The sequence below is a fragment of the Pelodiscus sinensis genome, chromosome 1, assembly GCF_052426305.1.
Source record: "Pelodiscus sinensis isolate ZL-2025 chromosome 1, ASM5242630v1, whole genome shotgun sequence".
Classification (NCBI taxonomy): Eukaryota; Metazoa; Chordata; order Testudines; family Trionychidae; genus Pelodiscus; species Pelodiscus sinensis.
The window spans coordinates 23,271,674-23,291,615 of NC_143052.1; the positions used below are offsets into that span (position 1 = coordinate 23,271,674).

Here is a 19,942-nt window from a genome sequence, read left to right on the forward strand (position 1 = left end):
AACAGACAAAACCCACCAGTTGCAGTGTAAATACAAAGCAATCCAAAGTTAAACCTAACACAATGGGTGAAATCCCAGCTCCAGTGAAGTCAATGGCAAAACTCCCATTGACTTCATTGTCTTTGTTGCAGTGAGTCTATTTGTGCCAGCTGCTGAGATCTGCTGAGAGGTGCTGAGCATCTTTTTTTTCCATTGACTCCAGTGGAAAATTAGTCTCTCAAGACCAGACCCTAAGTTTTGGGATCAGTATATAATGGTTTGCACCATATGTACTGCCATACATGTGTTCAGTGGGATGGATAAATATGCTGGTACTAAGACACTAAAGTGATGGGTGGACTAGAAACACCTGAGACAGATGCTGAGGGAGTGTTAATGAATGTTCAGAACACAGTGTGGGATTACTTTCAAGCCTCTCTAGTATGGACCATAGTAACAAAACTTTCTCTTCCTTCCTTCTTTGTTCATTCTTTTCAGCTCCCAGACTGAGTCACTGCTACCAGGTGTCTCTTTGGGAGTGAGGAGCAGAGTGAAAACATTCTCTAGCTACAACTTTGTAGCCATTCCCAGGTACCCTAAGGTATAGCAATGACCTTCAGTTCCCTGGAGGTGTTCACCCGCTCTGCTGGTCCACACAATCCTGCCTCTCTTCTCCCCTGATGTAGAGACTCTTTTGTTTGTGGGAGTTCACTGCTCCCTCAAATGAGATTTTAGGATTTGCATCACTGTGGTTGAATTAATATTTTCAGCAGTGACTCTGCTGAAGATGTTTGTACTATCTTTTTCTTTTTCCAAAGGGTGAATATTAAGTATGGCAAGTCCTACTGCTAATACTGTGATTATAAATAAACATCATGTAACTGCTGAGTGCTTTCACAGGAGAAACAAGTTGGTGAGCTTAAAATAGTGTGTACTTCCTTGCCTTTTTCTCAATACAAATGTACAGGCTTATTTATTACTCATGGAATGTGTGCCATGTAAATTTATATTGTTACGGCTTTTTGAAGTTTATGGGTACGTCTACACAACAGGGCAAAATTCAAATTAAGTTATGCAACATCAGCTGTGTCGATTGCATGGCTTAAGTTTCAATAGCTTAATTCGGCTTTTGGCGCTGCCTACTCAATAGGAAGTCAAAGGAAGAACACTCTTCCTTCGACTTCCTTTACTCCTTGTAAAATGAGGGTTACAGGAGTTGGAGTAAGAAGTCCTCTAGCTTGCCGTTATTTCGAAATAATGGCTTGCAGCGTAGACGCGCTCTTTGTTATTTCGGAGTAACATCAGTTATTCCAAAATAACACTGCTGTGTAGACATACCCTATGACAGATATTATTGTCAGGAACCAAAACTTAAATTTTGCTTGCAGACAACAGGGTTCCTATCCTGTGGGTAAGTATGGAGTTAAAATCCATATGCACTGATTCCAGATTCTCTGAACTCTAACAAACAATGTTACCAGTTTTAGTTTACATATTTTATAGACCCTCAGAATGAAATTGAAAAAACTACTCTTGCAGGGAACCTTAACCAAGTTTTGTCATTAAAATGACACTTTTTCAAAATGGTGGGACATGGCTGAGCTGGCAGAATAATATGTGGTTTTTTTAAATTTTGTTTTAAGATGATGAAACTTTCTCTTTTTATCCCTTGCTTCTTTATATATGTTTATATATAACAAACACACACACACACACACAAACACACAGAAACACAAAATTAAATGTAATATATAGTGAACACTGTCCTTTAAGTAACATTCAGGCAAAACTCTAATTGATATGGGGAGCTATGTCTGATTAAGGAGTACAAGATTGAAGTCATCATCTTTGTAATGATTTTTCCAATTCATTGTTGGGAGATCCTCTAGACTTGTGGGTACAAATTTCAATATTTGGCAGCAAAAGAACAGAGTTCTATACAAAAGTTGAAAAGATTGCTAGAAGGTCCTTTTATTTTATAATAAGATATTAATAATATAAAGAAAAAAGTGGAATAATTGTATAATAATTAGATGCTATAGGGTATAATAATTATAATAGAAGAATGGTTGTTTTTAGAAATTGCTTCCTTCTAGACCCTGGATTAAAGTAGGCAGGCTCTGCCAATTCAAAGTTAAAAAAACATAAACATCAGTGCATCTATCTGCAGTTTAATCTCACATTAAGAGATTAATCTCACATGAAATTAATCTTAATTAACTTGATTTATTTCATATGTTCTTCAGAATTCTTTCTTTGGGCAATTGGTTTTGTTCTCCCAACCATGCAGTGTTTGCGTGGGTTCAAACTGTAAAGCTATGTCTACATTGCATGCTTCTTGCGCAAAAACTTGCTGTTCTTGTGCAAAAACTTGCTGGCTGTCTACACTGCACACATGTTCTTGCGCAAGTAATTTACAGTATGGCATTGGAAAACATGGCTTCTTCCAGAAAAGTTATTCCTCTCTCTATGAGGAATAAGCCCTCTGCCACAAGAGCTCTTTCACAAGAGGGCAGTGTAGACAGACAACATTCATTTCTTGTGCAAGAAGCTGCTATGGTTAAAATGGCCATCAGAGCCTTCTTGCGCAAGCGAGCATCCACACTGCCTTGGATGCTCTTGCGCAAAAGCACATCTCTTACGCAAAAGCACATGGCAGTGTGGACACGCTCTTGTGGAAGAGTTTTTGCACAGGAGCTCTTCCGTAAAACAGTTCTTGTGCAAGAAGCCTGCAGTGTAGACATAGCCTAAATGTTTAGCTTTTGTCAGGTTACAGGGCCACATGTATCAAGATTATGGGACTTCAGAATAGATTCCAACTCCCTGTGGTCTCCCAATAGCAAAACTACTGACAGGTTCAGGGTGAATATTCACCTACCCACAAGTTCCACTAGTTTGAGTGGGAAGAGACACAATGATGGGCAGAGCAGGCGTTATCTCAATCCTGTCCTGTGTAGTGGAATCCCAAAGAACTTCTGTGAGATTATCATGACAACAATACTGTGGATAAGATCTGCATTCCCTTGCTTCACCCAAATGATAATTCAATGTACCCTTTGCTCATGGAAGTCGGAGGGGATGATTGGCCCCAGAAAGGAATACTTTAGTGTTAGTAGACCCATTATTTCTGAGTTCCTGTCATTTTTTGTATATGACCTGCATCATGGGTTATGCTAGCAATGGGCAACCTAGGCTAGTGAATAGGCCGCATGAGTGTCCCTCCATCATCTCGGTGGGCCACAAGCTTGTCATAACCAGGATGGTCTCCCTGGGATAAGGAAGTTTTGGTAACTGCAATGTTTCGATTGGATGCAGAAGGTGCACATGACTCTCATAGTCAATGTTGTATGCAATACCATGCACCTCACTTCATGTGCCCTTGCTTTATGTGCATGTCGCTTTAATAATACCGGTAGGGAAAAAACTATGACAGAAACCAGCAGAATCTGGCAACCCTACACATGGGCAACAATAAAAAAATGTCTCGTAAGCCACACATAGAACCCTGATGGGTCACGTTGGCCCACAAGCCTCAGGTTGCCCACGACTCAGTTACTCCATCACCAGCATCCCTCCACGAAATTATTTATCTGCAGTTCAGTTCTCTGTAGTTTAGTCTTTCTCTGCTCCCTCTTCTGTGATGCAGCATGATTCTGATCATTTGGGATGAGCTCACCAGCTGGTGCAAACTGGTGAAGTGCCAATGGGGCTGTGATGATTTACACAAGCTGAGGATCTGGCCTTATGGTGTTTATTATACAACCCCCTTTGTTTTAGCATCAATTCAGATACTTTAAATAATGTTAGCCACTATAAGGAAATGGTTTAAATCAGGGGAAGAAGAACTTTTTTAGTCTGCTTCTAAATGTGGCTGTTAGCACTCAGCTAGCTGGATCAACTGATATGTATATAATAATAAGAAAAATAGCATGGATCCTACAACCATTACTTTTGGGTTAGTAGAAACCCAGAAAATAGGGGGCTGCTCAAGCAATGTACAGAACAGTGCTTACAACGTACAGGAAATCCTTGCCATTCATGGGGGATATGTTATTGATACCATTCTGTGACTACTGGGAGCGGGGGATGTTCCCAACACAAAACAACCACGTTTTCCATATAAATGATGTAATGATGCAATAGATAAATATTTACATGTAATAATGCAATAAACACGTCATCTAAAATTTCCCGATACTGCATCATTTCCTTTTTAACTTTTAGGCTCTGTTACTAGAGTGCCCTGAAAAAGCGTCCTCATGCTACATCATGTGCTTGGGCTGGTGTGGTGCAGTGCACTGTGAATATGTGGAACCATGGATAATGACACCACAAATGGTGAGAGCTTCCTGTAGCGTATGCCCTTGGCTGCCTCTAACTTAAATGAGAGTTGAGAGCACTGAGCACCTTGCAGGACTGACAGGACATGAATTAATCAAGATCATCTTTAAGTCATTTGGCAGATTACAGCAGAGCAATATAAGATGTGCTAGAGCACCACCATGCAACATACTTCTCTAACTCTCCGTGGAAATACAATGCATATAGGCCTGTATGGGAAGACTCCTTATGGGTAGCTAAGTAACTTTTCAGATAATAAAGAAGTGAAAGCTTTAGTTCTAATCATTTTTAGACAACTCATATTTTTTTGATGAGTGGCATGCATTATTTAGTTAAATTGCTACTTTAGTCCTTTTTATGGATTCTAATTAAAGTAGTTTCAAGGGGTGTTGAAAAAGCAATCTATATCCTGCTGTTCAGCATTACCCATGTGAAGTGCACTATGGAAGGATGAGAGGAAGTATTAGTGCACTCTTTTTTGGAACAAAAACTTGCCGTGAGAATTCTGCAGCTGTAGCATCTGGAGCTATTACTGTGGCAGAAGTCTACAGCACGGGGTGACTGGATGAATGACTGGCAAGCCTTGATATGGAGATCACATGTCTAGATGCCACAGTGATTAGTGTGGTATAAATACCTGGAGATGGTGGAGTTCTTCTGTGGCTAAGGCAGGGAATTCATCCATAAAACCACAGACTGGAGGCAGGATGTTCTCAACAACAGGCTGTGGCCGTGGAACTCCTTCCAAAGAGAGATCAGGCTGACCTCCAAGCCTGACTGTGATTGGAAACGGGATGCATCTTTTCAATGGAACAGCATAAGTAAACCCCACACCTTGATGATATACATTCAGCCCTGTACTCCAGATAAACTTGAGGAAGGAACCATCGTTTGTCTGAAAATCTCATGCTGCTTCTGTCAACGTATGCTTAGCTTTAATCGGGTACTCCCTTCACCTCAATGGCAATACTCATGTGCTTAAATTTGATACATTCTTTTTGGGGGGGGGGGCGGAGGAAGGGAGGGGGGAGATTAGGCCCCTAGATCTGAAAAAGATTACCTCTGAGTACACCAGGTTCTTCAGTCCTTGCTGGGTAGTTTTGTTCAGGAAGCCCCTTCTGAAAGAGGCCCTACTGTGACTTTAAAGAGGGGTGCTCCTCCTCTGCCCACGTTTCCTGAATTCTGACCCCAACCCGTGAAAGTCTGAATTGTAGCTGGGCCAGTACAGGCAAAACACTCTGCAGTTGGTGGGGGGTTGACCTGCCATGTAAAGAACTTATCACTGAAAGATTATTGGCCTGTGTTTTAAGGGCACAGAGATTGTAAATTCTCTTCTTCAAGTAAGAGGAGTCATGTAAAAATTGAGATTATGCTGGGGATAGCGTGTCCAAAATTCCACATGCCTGACAGTGATAAATTATACCACTTAGCATATCAGGTGTTCACTGAAGCAATATTTCAAGGGAACACAGAGCAATAGGAAGTTCAGGATATGAATGAAACATTGTAGACACTGAAGCTATCAAAATGCATAACCCAGTGCAAAAATAAACATTTTAAACAAAAGATGAGCTAGGCTTTTTATGTGCATATTTCATACCTTCATCTAGTACCACAAGACAAGCAGCTTCAGGGGATCACAGGAACATGTTTTAGATACTTCACTCACCACTACGACTCATATCAATTTGATAGCCACATTCACCTCTGTGAATGGAGGTCTGGGGAAGACTGACAGGGTATGTCTACACGGCACCGTTATTTTGAAATATCTTATTTCGAAATAGTTAATTTAAAATAAGTTATTTCGAAATAACGTGTTTACACACAAAATGCATTTCGAAATAGCGTTTTACTATTTTGAAATAGTGCATCCACACTGAGTGGACGCTGAATCGCATTTAAGGCTGGCTGGAACCAGGTCTGGCAGGGCATCAGGTCAGGAGTTACTTTGTGTGGCTGCTGCCTGTGGCTATCTGAGGCCTGTGCATGAAGGGACACTCCCCTTCCCCCGGACAGCCGGTTCTCAGCTTTCCCTGCTTGCTTGCCTATCTTGATGAGGGACAGCAAAGCATTTTGTCTTTGCGTGCTCTGGTTGCCCTTACTCGGGACACCACAGAACTCTGCAACATGGAGCCAGAGCTGCCTGTGGGCACTCTGGTGCTTCTCATGGACGCGTTGCCGTGAGCCTGGCTGCACTTTCTGCAGGCTGCCATCCAGGAGGTCCATTGGGGGGCTGTCAGTATCCAGGAGGCCCTGTGGGATAGCTTCTACCCTGAGAAGCACTAAGAGCCTCCCTGGTCTGCCCCACTGGGGGCTTGTGCCTCATTCCTCCCTCACGTCCTTCCACTTACACCTCCCTAATGAGAAATAATGCTCACGGTGGGTATGTCTACACTACCCCGCTAGTTCGAACTAGTGGGGTAATGTAGGCATACTGCACTTGCAAATGAAGCCCGGGATTTGAATTTTCCGGGCTTCATTTGCATAAGCAGGGAGCCGCCATTTTTAAAACCCCGCTGGTTCGAACCCCGTGCAGCGCGGCTACACGGGGCACGAACTAGGTAGTTCGAACTAGGCTTCCTAGTTCGAACTACCGTTACTCCTTGTGAAATGAGTTACCGTTACTCCTTGTGAAATGGTAGGTGTCCTGCTGCTGCCAATTGTCAGAGCCTATTTGACCAGTGCTCAGGCATCCTTAATGGTCTTCGTATACCTCCCTATCTAGGATATTTGTTGGGCTGTGACATTCATAGGACATTATATAATGGGTTTGGTAGCTGTACTGCAATCTATACATCTGTGAATTCCTACCTGCCTCCTTTGGTATTGTTTGGAGTCACCTAATACAGAATGGAGTTGAGCAAGCACTCAAAGAAGAAAAGACAGTTACCTTTTCCCCTAACTCTTGTTCTTTAAGATGTGTTCCTCGTGTCCATTCCATGGCCTTCCCCACTGTTGGCATTTCCGGCAAGAAAGAACTGAGGGGCGGGGGTGTATCGTCAACTCTCTTATACCAGAGGGTGCCAGAGCTGATACTGCTTAGGAAAAAGCTTCAGGCACTGGTAAATGTGGTGAGCACATGCCTAATATGGAATAGACATGAACAGCACATCTCAAATATCACCAGTTACAGAAAAGGTAGTTATCTTTTCAGTTGCTAAAAGGAAAGAACACACATGAAAATAAAACTATCCACAAAATTTAAATGAAAGGAATTAGAAAACTAGATTAAAAAAATAATGGAATCAGGCTTCTTTGCTCCTCATGTACCTCCAAAGTTCAGATTTTTGATGAAAGCTCTAGGTATCAGAACAGTCATCTGCTCCTTGTGAAATTGATTTGAAAACAGAGTACTGTAGCCTGCAGGAATTGCCCTCCCGTGTTATACCTGAGAACCATTTAAAAAGAGATTTAAACAAGAGAGTTAACTTGTTAAGGTGGGCTGGAAAGTTCTTGTATATTAGAAACAGAACCTGACAGACTGGAATTGATAATACAACATTTATGCTTCAGTTAAAAAAATAAAAATAAATGGCTGGAAGGGTCCAGTGAGAACTAACTACTTTACTTGTGAGTTTCTCAAAAAATAAAAATGAGTAGTTGTGTAGCACCTTAGTTAAAGGATATGTAGTTGTATGAGTCTCTGATGTTGTGGTTAGGTCCTGTGATGGTGTCGCTTGTATAGATGTGTGGACAGTTTTGGTAACAGGGTTTATTGCAGGAATACATATGTCTGAGGTGTGATGTGTGGCTGCTGGAAAGAATTTGCTTCAGTTTAGGTGATTGTCTGTAGGCGAGGACTGGCCTGTCCCCCAAGGCCTGTGAGAGTGAGGGATCATTTTCCAGAATAGGTTGTAGATTTTCAGTGATGCACTGGATGGGTTTAAGCGAGGGGCTGTAGGTGATGACTAGTGGTGTTTTCTTATTTTCCTAGTTGGGTCTGTCTTGAAGAAGCAGATTCCTGGGTACTCCCCTGGCTCTGTCAGTCTGTTTCTTCACTTTCCAGGTGAGTATTTAAGTTTTAAGGATGCCTGATAAAGATCTTGAAGGTGTTTGTCTCTGTCTGTGGGATTGGAACAAATCTGGTTGTATCTTAGGGCCTAGCTGTAAACAATTGATCAACTGATATGTCCTGGATGGAAACTAAAGGAATGTAGGTAAGAATAGAGGTCAGTAGGTTTCTGGTATAGGGTGGTGTTAATGTGGCCATCATGTAATTGTACTGTAGTGTCAAGGAAGAGGACCTCCTGTGTGGACTGGTCCAGGCTAAGGTGGATGGTGGGGTGGAAATTGTTGAATTTCCTGTGGAAATTGTTTTTCAAAGTTACAAACCAATACATCTACTCCTCTGAGACTCAAAAAATAAAATGTGTTTGAGTAAGTGTTATTGGTAAGTTTTTACAGTTTCCATGTCCTCACCAATTGTCACCCGTCTCTAAGGAGATTTTCCCGTTACAGACAAAGAAAGTAGTTCTCAGACATTTTTAGACTTTAATCTAAGGTACATTAACTTCAAGTTGACATGAATATTTTTCCATAAGAGCTTTTAAATGTCTCTCCACCATTTTTACCTGCAGTGAAATCGTTCTCGTTATCTTTAATCTAAGGTAGCAGTTGCTGCCTGGGACTCATCCATAGTTAATAGGTTAGAATTATATCTGTTTTCTCCTCTTTCTTTTACTGGCAGATCATATCTGTTTGGTTAATTTTAGAATAGATTCTGTAGGGTGTCCTCCTGAGTATTTATTTGCTTTTCAGGTCAAAAGTGCTTTAATGAATAGGAATATTTTCCTAAATTGGGGGCTTTTACATTTTATTTCTGTACACAATGCAGTCTCTGCTTGATTTTCTCTAGGTCAAGAATTTCTGTTTGAAATTGGAAAAGTTTGTTCCTCTATCAAATCAACATCAAAGTTCAGGTTCAGCTTTAAGTAATAAATGAACAGGAACAGCCTTCTAGAAAAATAATGGGCAAGATCCACATCTAGTGTAAATTGACTTCAGTTGCTAAGTGAAGTGAATGATCATTTCACTAGCCCTCAGTGGTATTGGTTGGAAATTGGATAGAAGCATGCAATTATTATTACATTTTTCATCAGCCATTTGAACATTTCAGTTTTTCAACTACTTCATTACTCAGGCAGCACACCCACTGAAACAAATGTGGCAATTTACTTTTTTGAGGCATAAGGGATCTTGCGCAAAAGAGGGGTTTTGCGCAAAACAGCCCTGTCTACACTGCTTGTTTTTACGCAAAAACCTCTTGCACAAAAAGCATCAGCAGAGATATGCAAATGACAGCATAACAAATGCTAATGAGTGCTTCATTAGCATACTCTCTGCCGACAAATACCTGAAGTGTAGATGTAGCCTCAGTAATTTATCTTCTTGGTATTTCCACTCATGAAACTTCTTGGCCCGTACTGCTGCTGTCACTAGTGGAAGGAATTGGGCCAGGATCTCTTCTTTTAGCTGGGAATACAGTAATTAGCAGTGTCCTCCGCTGGCAAATCATAGTAAGCCTTCTGGGCCTTATCGCAGAGAAACGGGGTGTGTATTCTGGCCCATTGTTCCTGGGGCCAGGCCTCCGGCTGAACAGTTCTTTCAAACATGAGGAGATATGCCTCTACGTCATCCTCTGACATCACTTTGGTAGACAGCTTGTGGCCCTCTGGATTTTGGTCCCCAAAGTCCAAGTAAGGGTCTTTATCTAGTCTACTACCTCTCTGAGTAGGACCCTGTCAGAAGCCACTTGATTTATTAATAGCTGGTTGGTCTCCTGCTGTAGGCGTGTCGCCTCTTGTAGTGCCAACCCCTTGTAGTGTGGGCTCTTGTTGGGCTGCTATGGACTGTACCAGTGCTTTCACTAAGTCCTCCATTGTGGTCAGAGCCTCTAACACAATTAAGCAGAAAAAAAAATCCAACAGCCTAGAGCACTTGCTTTTTGGTGTGGGGCTTGGTTTTTTTTTTCTTTTTATTTGTTTATTTTGTTTTTTGTTTTTTCCTTCACCGTCTTTTTTCCTCCATGCTGTGAAATATCCCACTCTGACACTAGCTCTGGCAAAGCTCCAGCTATTCCTGTGGGTCTCACGCTACTGGCAGATAGTGTTAGCCTCCACGTGGCCTCTTTCTCTTTACTAGAGGCAGGAGCCACATCCTACTGAGCCATATTTATTATAGACTAGTTCACAGGTTTAGGGTAAACTCCCCTCTCTGGAGTCCTGATCTCCCTTATCGGGGCAGAGGTTGAGATGTTGTGAGGCAGTTGGAGGGAACCCAGGCTCAGGAACCTGGAGCCAGCGGTAACAGGGTTACTGCCACTCTCACTCTGGGAGCTTTTCCCTGAGCCACTTCCTCAAACAATCCCTCCTAGTACTTTTGCTTTGGTACTTGCTTGTCAGTCCTCTGCTCACACCTACACAGCTCCTGCAAACAGCACCTCCTCCTTCCGGTCCTTCACTCTTTTCCTTCCCCCTTCTTAGCCTGGGAGGAGCCCTTTTAAAATGACACCACAGGCCTTAATTGGCTACTTGTGGCTTCTAGCAAGTTCCGAATGACCCCAGGCGCCTGCCTGACTATGCTTTGACTTAGGCTTTGGCCTTTTTTTACTCAGGGAAAAGAAAGCTGCTTACCCAAGGTCCAGCATGTATTCCTTCCACTAGTGAACGACAGACGGCTGGTCTGGGTCTGCCACAATACCCACAAGTCAGATAAGGCTATCCATGTGTTGTGCTCAGACCTATCAAATATCCCTCGTGTCAGTTTCAGAGTTACTCTACCATCCACCAAAATTTGGTGTCCCTTCACTTTCATTGTTGAAAATTACTTACAGCATAAATAAAGAATAATAAAAATGACATAATGGAAAATAATTATTTACACTAAATACATGAATCCCAAGGCATTTTAGGTTTCCTTCACAAATAATTCTTTTGTTCCCCCTATTTTGGTTTTTTTGTTATTTGTATCCTACATATGGGCCTTAGCAGATTGAGAGTTATGATTGCACTAGGGAAAGAAACTTATAAAAGTCACATATGTTCACTCAGGCAGCGATGAGGGTGGAATCTCATATTGATTCCAGATAGGCTACTGATGAGCACATGTATATTAAATCAGAGCAATGCAAGAATTGCAAATACAATTCCATGTGAGACAAACAGTATTGTCCATGACAATTGCAGGTAGTTGTATCTTTACTTTGTGCTGCTCATGTTTTTCAGATAAGATGATATCTTGTCAGAGTGGTTCATGGTGACATGAAAAATCTGTTGCTTCCTTGCCCTATCATGGACTGTGCTTTCCACTTGCTGGGTCAACCTGATATGTGTTCAGTTTTGTCTTCAGAGTATGTTTATATTTTCTGTACTTGTCACCATGATGTCTTGCTTTATCTGACAATAAGATATCTTCTAGTAGGCCATACAAAATATCTGACCATTTTCTATCTTAAAGTAGGCCATACAAACAAAATACCCAGACCAATTCAGTTGAACTTTCATGAGCATTCCTGGAATGCCAGGCCTTGGACAACAATGAAAGATTTAATACTGGGAAACTTATCCCACCATTTGACCGCGCAAACTGACTGAAACCATATGTATATGGAACTGAGCAAGGTTCCTAATGTGGTGGCAATATGTTGTCCACATCTCATATAAAAACATTGTAAGCACAATTGACTGATAGATGGGTAGTTTAGTGCTTTTTTCTGCATAGGCAGTATGACAGCATTCAGTGTGCTGAGCTGGCCTTGGCTACGAAATGGGTAATCTTATCATCAGCTGTGGCTTTTTGTAACAGCAAACTCCCTAGGTAGCAAAACTTCTTCACGGACTTCATAGCAGTGTTGTTGATCTTAATAATGGGGTAGACATACACATCCCTTGGCACAAGTTGGTACAGTACTTCAGTTTTCTTTAGGCTGATTGTGAAAACAAAATGATTGCACAAGCCAAGTGATCAGTTATAAACGGAATGCCATTAATTGAGTGAGTAACCAATGCACATTCATCAACAAATGAAAGCTCCTTAATGAGTAAATCTGCCACCTTTCATGTGGGCACAGAAGCATTACAGATTGAATAGCTTCCCCTTCATATGGAACTGGATAAATACTCCACTGTCAATGTCATGAAATGCTTCGATAAGCATAGCCAAAAAAAAAAAAAAAAGAGAGAGATGGAAAAAGAGCATGGGAGTCAGTATGCAACCTTGTTTGGTGCCATTGATCACCAGAAATCAGTCTGATATTTTTCCATTTTCTGCCACTCTGGTCATCAGGCCATCATGAATGTGAGCAATATCGAGGTCAAATATATAGTACCATTGTGCATAGCCAATTGCCATAGTGCCTGTGATCTTTGTTTTTAATGCCATTCAGGTACTTCTGCTAGTTAAATTAGTAAGAAAATTCCAAATGAAGGGAAAAAAACATTTTCCTTGTCCATTGATCCTTGAGGTTCTGGTCTTCACTTCCATTATATTTTATACTTGTACCACATTGGGGAGCAGGCGGTGAAACCTAGTAGGTATAACAGGAGTCTAGTATAATGGTTGGAGCAGAATCAGCAGGAAGAATTAGAGTTGTAGGCAGGAGACAAGCCAGTAGTCAGGAACTGGCAAAGAAGCAAATGGCACAGCTGGAATCATGGTAGGGGGACAAACCAATGTTTGGAGACAGGAGTTGGGAGTAGAAGGCAATGACTAGGTCCAGAGCTAGAGCAGGCTGTGAGTATGGAATGGAAGGAGCAGTTACTATTACTGCTGGGCTGTGTCTACACTGGCATCCCTTCCGGAAAAGGGATGCTAATGAAGCACTTTGGAATAGGCCAATATGCGGGGGATTTAAATATCCCCTGCGATATTTGCGTTAACATGGCTGCTGCTTTTTTCCAGCTTGGAGATAAGCCGGAGAAAAGCGCCAGTCTAGACGTGATTCTCTGGAAAATAAAGCCTTTTCCGGAGGATCTCTTATTCTTTCAAGTAGGAATAAGAGATCCTCCGGAAAAGGCTTTATTTTCCGGAGAATCACGTCTAGACTGGCGCTTTTCTCTGGCTTATCCCCAAGCCGGAAAAAAGCGGCAGCCATGTTAATGCAAATACCGCGGGGGATATTTAAATCCCCCGCGGATTTGCCTATTCCAAAGTGCTACATTAGCATCCCTTTTCCGGAAGGGATGCCAGTGTAGACACAGCCCTGTTGTTTCCAAGCTTAAATGGGGAACCATTCGCCCTTCTGTCCAGTCTGAGAACAGTCACTCAGGAAGGGCCCAGCCGAATTCATTGGGTTGATAAGTGACCATACCCAGAGCTAGTTGACTTATTGATAGTAGTGGCTGTATGCTCCCTTCCAGTAACACACACGGACAGTAGCAGAAGATAATGGAATAACTTGCGGATGTGGGAGCTTCTAACGTTTTTTCTGAGCTTGTCAGTACTGGCATTCCCTATGACCTGAATTGCTGGGGTTGTGGCCTTCTAATTTGGGAGAAGGCAAACATCAGCTTTGCTCTTTGACTCCCCCTCCCTCCCATCGACGTCTCTGGCCCCATGCAGTAAATTTTCTGGGACTCACTTTGCTTGTCCTTTCTTGCAATACAATGGTGGTAGTATTGAACTGTTCAATCTCTTTCTGTGGCCACTTTCTTCAGTTTAACTCCCCTGCTCTTGTGCTTTTATCTTTGTCCCTACTGAGAAATGTCCCCGTTTCAATACCACTAATTCTAGATTTGCCTTAAGTTACCAGAGTTTGACTACCACTGTATTTAGTCTCAGCATCTGCTATGCTATTGTTCAGTGAGCTATGATTTACCTTTCTGGCTTTTTAAGACAGGCCCGATTCCCAGTTGCTAAATTGTTTTCAGTAGAGCAACACAGATTTACATTAAGCTGACCCTATGTATTTAAGGTATCTTAAGTCCATGCAAAAAAAGTCTCAGAGGGGTAGTTGTGTTAGTCTGTAACTTTAAAAACAACAAGTAGTCCTGTGGCACCCCAGAGAATAACAAAAATATATATAGTATCATGAGCTTTCTTGGGTAAAATCCACTTAATCAGATGATAGTTGTTTGACACTCTGACCCCTGTGACTTACAACTACTGGAGGCTGTGACACTCCTCCTCTATAACAGTGGTGGGCAACCTGCAGTCCACAGCCACAGGCAGCCCACTGGGGCTCCACCTGTGGACTGCGGACCACTTGGCTGCCCTCTGCACTGTGCACCTCTCGTGCACTGGGGCACCAGAGCCCTGCACTTCCTGCTCCTCCCCTCTCCCTCCCAGCACTTTCGCAGGAGCCACAAATCGCCTGATTTGTGCTCCATCTCTGCTCCTCCCTCTCTCTCCCAGAGCTGGAATACCACGGATCAGCTGTTTGTGGCATTCCGGCTCTGGGAGTGAAGGAAAGAAGTGGGGACAGAGTTTGAATCAGGTGATCCACATGCTCCAAAAGTGCTGGCAAAGGAAGGATTAAGAAGTGTGGGGCTCTGGTGGTTCCATGCGTGAGGGGATCATGGGGGAGAAAGGGTCAATGGGGGAGGGGGATGTCATGGGACCACAGGTGGAACCCGAGTGGGCTGCAGACTGCTGTGGACCACTGAGGTGAAGGAGAGCCACTCATGCAGCCTACTCACCATTCCTGGTGGCCCATCCCTGTCTTAAAGGTGAAGAATCACAATACTATTCTCTGTTTTGTCTAGTTATGCTTTGCATAATTGATGGATGAAGTGGTGAAACCTTCCTTCAGTTTCTGCAAGAAGATGTGAATTTACTTCCAATTTTTGCTGCATGAATAGTGTTATATTTGGAGTAGTCAGAAAATAAAACACCAGGTTTAGAAGATAATCATAGATAGCCAGTTATGAGACTATACTTCCTTTTTTCTTTTTCTGACTCCTAGCCTTACATTCTTGGCCCCAGCTTGCTCTGATGTAATATTTTGTTACATGAGAATGTTCGATCTGACATCCATAATGAAAACTAGAGCACTTTATCGCAGCTTGTGTAACTATCATAATTTTATATTGCATATGAAATTTAATAATAAAGTAGGATTGGATATCCCTGACCAACATGGCAATTCTTACTGTCTAAATAAATCAAAACTCTATTTCCAAAAGCTAGATAGCTTTAATTTTATGGCTCATAATGAAAACATTCTTTTTAGCACTCAAAAAGAAAATATTTTCCAAAGGCTGCTTCAATACATAAGGTTAATTTTTTATTCCTTTTCAGACAAAAATGTTTTGAATCTAAATGTAGAATTGTGCATGGTTCATTAAATGTTGATTAAATGTGTAAGAACAGCTGTACTCTTCATACACCTATGCTCATTAAAGTTAGGCTTTGTGTATTTTATCACATTTGTTCCAAATCATTTTCCTTTGTATTACAGATCAGTCCCACCACATCGAAAATACTGATAAAAATGATTCAGATGGTTCTGAAACTGATCCAGAGACCATTGCGGTCAATGATACCATCTACATTTTTTGTTACTCAATAAGGGTATGTCTACACTACAGCGCTAATTTGAACGAACTAATTCAAATAAGCTAATTCAAAATAATGCATCTAGATGCAAAAACTAATTTGAATTAGCGTTTTGCTAATTCGAAATAGGATGTCCACACTGAGTGGACCCTGAACCAAAGTTAAGGCTGGCTGGAACCAGTGCCTGCAGGGCATCAGGTTAGGACTTAGAGTGTGGAGCCGCTGCCTGAGGCTAACTGAGCTCCATGCTTAAAGGGACCCTGGCCCCTACCCCAGGCAGACAGTTCTCAGGGTTCCCTGCTTGCTTGTCTACCTCGATGAGGGACAGCAAAACAGTCCTGTCTTGGAGTGCCCTGAGTGTCCACACTCAGCACATCACAGCACTCGGCCATCAGCCCAGCTGCACTTGCTGCAGGCTGCCATCCGAGAGGTCCATCAGGGGGCTGTCTGGATCCAGGAGGTCCTGCAGAAGAGCTTCCACCCTGGGGAGCCTGCAGAACCACCCCAGTCCTCCCTTTCATGGGCTCATGCCCCATTCCTCCCTCACCTCCTTCCACTTACCCCTCCCTACCCCCCGCTTCCTGATGTAAAAAATAAAGGACATATGCGGTCAAAAATAGAAACTCTCTTTATTTAACAAAACGGGGGGGGGGGGATTAAACTCTGGGGAGATTGGGAAAAAGAAGTGGGAGAGGGGAAGAGAGAGGGTGGGAGAGGGGAGGGGGAAACCTGGGAGGAGATAGCTGGAAGGCGAAAAACAGGGAAAGGAGGAGGAGGGGAAATATAAAACTATGGTATGCCCACATCTTGAGTACTATGTACAGATGTGGTCTCCTCACCTCAAAAAAGATATTTTGGCCTTGGAAAGGGTTAAGAAAAGGGCAACTAAAATGATTAGGGGTTTGGAATAAGTCCTGTAGGAAGAGAGGCTAAAGCGACGGGGACTTTCCAGTTTGAAAAAGTGGAGACTGAGGGGGGATATGATAGAGGTATATAAAATCATGAGTGGTGTGGAGAGGGTGAATAAAGAAACGTTATTCATTAGTTCCCATATTATCAGGACTAGAGGACACCAAAAGAAATTAATGGGTAGAAGGTTTAAAACTAATAAAAGAAAGTTCTTCACAGCACATAGTCAACTTGTGGAACTCCTTGCCAGAGGAGGCTGTGAAGGCTAGAACTATAACAGAGTTTAAAGAGAAGTTAGATAAATTCATGGAGGTTGTTTCCATGGAGTGGTATTAGCCAGGGGGTAGAAATGGTGTCCCTGGCCTCTGTTTGTGGAAGGCTGGAGATGGATGGCACGAGACAAATGGCTTGGTCACTGTCTTCGGTCCACCTCCTCCAGGGTACCTGGTGCTGGCCGCTCTCGGCAGACAGGCTACGGGGCTACAGGGACCTTTCGTCTGACCCAGTATGGCTGTTCTTATGTTCTAAGCTCAGGGTCGGGAGTCTCACTGGACCAACTTGATTTTCATGCAAACCTCTCCGGGTCCGCATGTGGCCTCTGGTGGCGAGGCTGGCAGCCATGCGGCTGTAGATGGCTGTCTTCCTGTGCCTAGTGTGGAGGTTGTGGACGCTGGAAGCCTCCCCCCAAACCTCGATGAGGTCCGCGATCTCCTCACTAGACCAGGCAGGCGCCTGCCTTTTGTGGCCCCGGGCAGGCTCCTATGAGCCACCAGCCTGGTCCTGGGATGAGGTGGAGGGCTGGGTAGCAGCGGGTGGCTGGCTCATCCCGTGTCAGGTGCAGGGTCTGCTGGCTGGATGCTGGCAAGCTTGCAACTGGCACGGGCACCGTGGGCACACTGTGCCCCTTTAAGGGCTCCGGGACCCGGAGGTGGGCAGAAGAGTTTCCTTGGTTTGGCCCAGAGTGGCCACCAGGGCAACCTGGGAAGGGCTAGCCTCCAACTAGTTCGAATTAAGTGGCTACACAGCCCTTAATTTGAACTACTTAATTCGAACTAAGCGTTACTCCTCGTAGAATGAGGTTTTCCTAGTTCGAATTAAGCGCGCCGCTATTTTGAATTAAATTCGAAATAGCGGTTTGCATGTGTAACCCCTATTAAAGTTCATTTGAACTAATGACTGTTAGTTCGAATTAACTTTGTAGTGTAGACATACCCTATGGTGCTGCAGGACTATTTGTTATTTTTTAATTTTTTTTTTTCAGTTTCAGAGTAACACAGTTACCTTTCTGAGCCATTCACTTCAGTGCGCTTTGGATCAGGTCCTTTATGAATCTGTTGTCAGTAATTTTATATACTATTTAAATATCTTTGAAGTGTATGAAGGAAATTACATCATCATCATAAATTAGTGATGGAATACTCCTATTAGATATTTTTATCCATCTCCCAGATCACCTAGTGCAGTGTTCCTCAAATTTTGAGGTTCGGGAACCCTTATTCAAAATCAGATTTTCATAATTTTTTTACATTTGCTATCGAGATAAGAGTACAGGATGTATGACTGATAACAATTCTAAGCCTGTGCAGTTTATTTACTTGTGTGTTTGAGAAGTTAGCAGAAAATTATTTTGTAGGAGTGAGATTTTCTTTGCTTTAGATTGTAATAGCAATTTTCAACACCTCATAACCCCTTGCTTGCCTAGAGTAACTCCATAGGGGTAAAAATCACGAATCTAGTCCATTCCCTAGTTCTCAATCCAGAAACTCTTGGCAGCTCCGGTGAGTTCCTCACAGCTCCCAGCCCCTCCACTTCCTGCCCCTAGGCCCAGACAGGAAGGTCTCCTGTATACTGGCATACTTCATCGGGAAAGAGTAGGGGCTTCTAGCTATGTCAGTACCTCTTCATATCCTTGACTCACATAGCTTGGCTGGCAGAGGCCTGTACTGTAGACACAGCCTTATGGGAGCAGGTGATTGAGGCAGGCATCAGTGATGAGCCAGGATGGTGAGAAGTAAGTTCTGTTGGAGAGCTGACATATCTATTCCTTATCCATTGCTACTGTCTCATGGCAAGCAAGGCTTATTCTGCCTCTTGTACAATTGGGGCGCAGACAGCCTATACAGGCTCCTTGGCAAGGTGGGGGAGGGGTAGCTCCTGCCCCCGGGGGGGTGGAGCTTCCAGTAGAAGGGGCAGGAGCAGTCAGCACTTAGCACCAACCAGTGTGCATCATGCTAACTCACAGGCAGCCCCCAGCGCTGTCTGGAGTGCAGCGCTACCAACCAGCTCAGCCTGTAGCACTGCCCAGAATGTGCAGCATAGTGCTCCAGCAGCTATTTAAAGGGCTCAGAGCTCTGACCACTGCCACTGCCCCAGGCCGCTTTGAATTGCCAGTCCCCGGGGCAACTGCTCCTGTTGCCCTCCTGTTGGCAAGTCTGTGAAGAATGCAGAGCATAGTCTTGCCACATATTAACCAGAGATATTCAATTCTGAGGCCTTGTTTTTCATGACATTTATATATTTTTTTAGAGAAATCACCCCCTGCAATGTGTCCGGGTATATATTTAACAGGTTTCATTGGAGACACTGAGTTGTTTGTTTATGAAACATCTGATGCCCTGAAATAGGTGAATTTCTTGTTAAGTGATAGTTCATTGTTTCCAGAAGCTGATGTTCTAACTCAATATACAGAAGTCAACATTATTTAAGACTGCTTTGATCTCAGTGACATCGTTGGCTGTATCTTGTTATCCCAGTAGTATTGTCATTGAGGGCAAGAGAATGACCTGCTGGAGAATTTCCAAATAGACTTGTACTTGTGATCCATTATTCATTAAATGAGACAACCCATACAGCAGTTTTAGGATGGTCTAGCATAGTGTGTTGGTTTACCTTTGACAGTTGGTGCTGTGTTTTATTGATTATAAACCTAGAAATGTGTTGATGGCAACTTGCATAAAGCAGAAGATACCTTTGGGAAATACAAAAATTGTGATTAGAAATTACAGGAAAGGACTAGAACAGCACCCAAACATCCTGAATTGTGCTTTCATCACCTCCAAATTCAAAATACTTGCAGGTCATTACACTGGGAAATAAGGTGAAGTCCACATGAAAAAATCACATACACATACACAAAAACCTGCCTTATAAAGAAAATGATGGAGCAAACATATTACACCCATTCTTGTATTTGATTCTGGGTCAAATTCATGGTCCT

At 42.9% G+C, this 19,942-nt stretch overlaps 1 protein-coding gene across 16 annotated transcripts in view; it reads left to right on the top strand.

Moving 5' to 3' along the window:
• The window catches only part of MAGI2 (membrane associated guanylate kinase, WW and PDZ domain containing 2), a 1,124,289-nt gene that overhangs the window by 58,165 nt on the left and 1,046,182 nt on the right, over nt 1-19,942 (top strand). For 9 of the 16 annotated variants that reach the window (XM_075926597.2, XM_075926590.2, XM_075926502.2 and 6 more), the window contains exon 2: nt 8,258-8,329. The exons of the other annotated variants lie outside the window; for them this stretch is intronic. In XM_075926597.2, the coding sequence (XP_075782712.2) occupies nt 8,258-8,329 (72 nt within the window). The remainder of the gene's footprint in view (nt 1-8,257; nt 8,330-19,942) is intronic. 16 annotated transcript variants of the gene reach the window in all.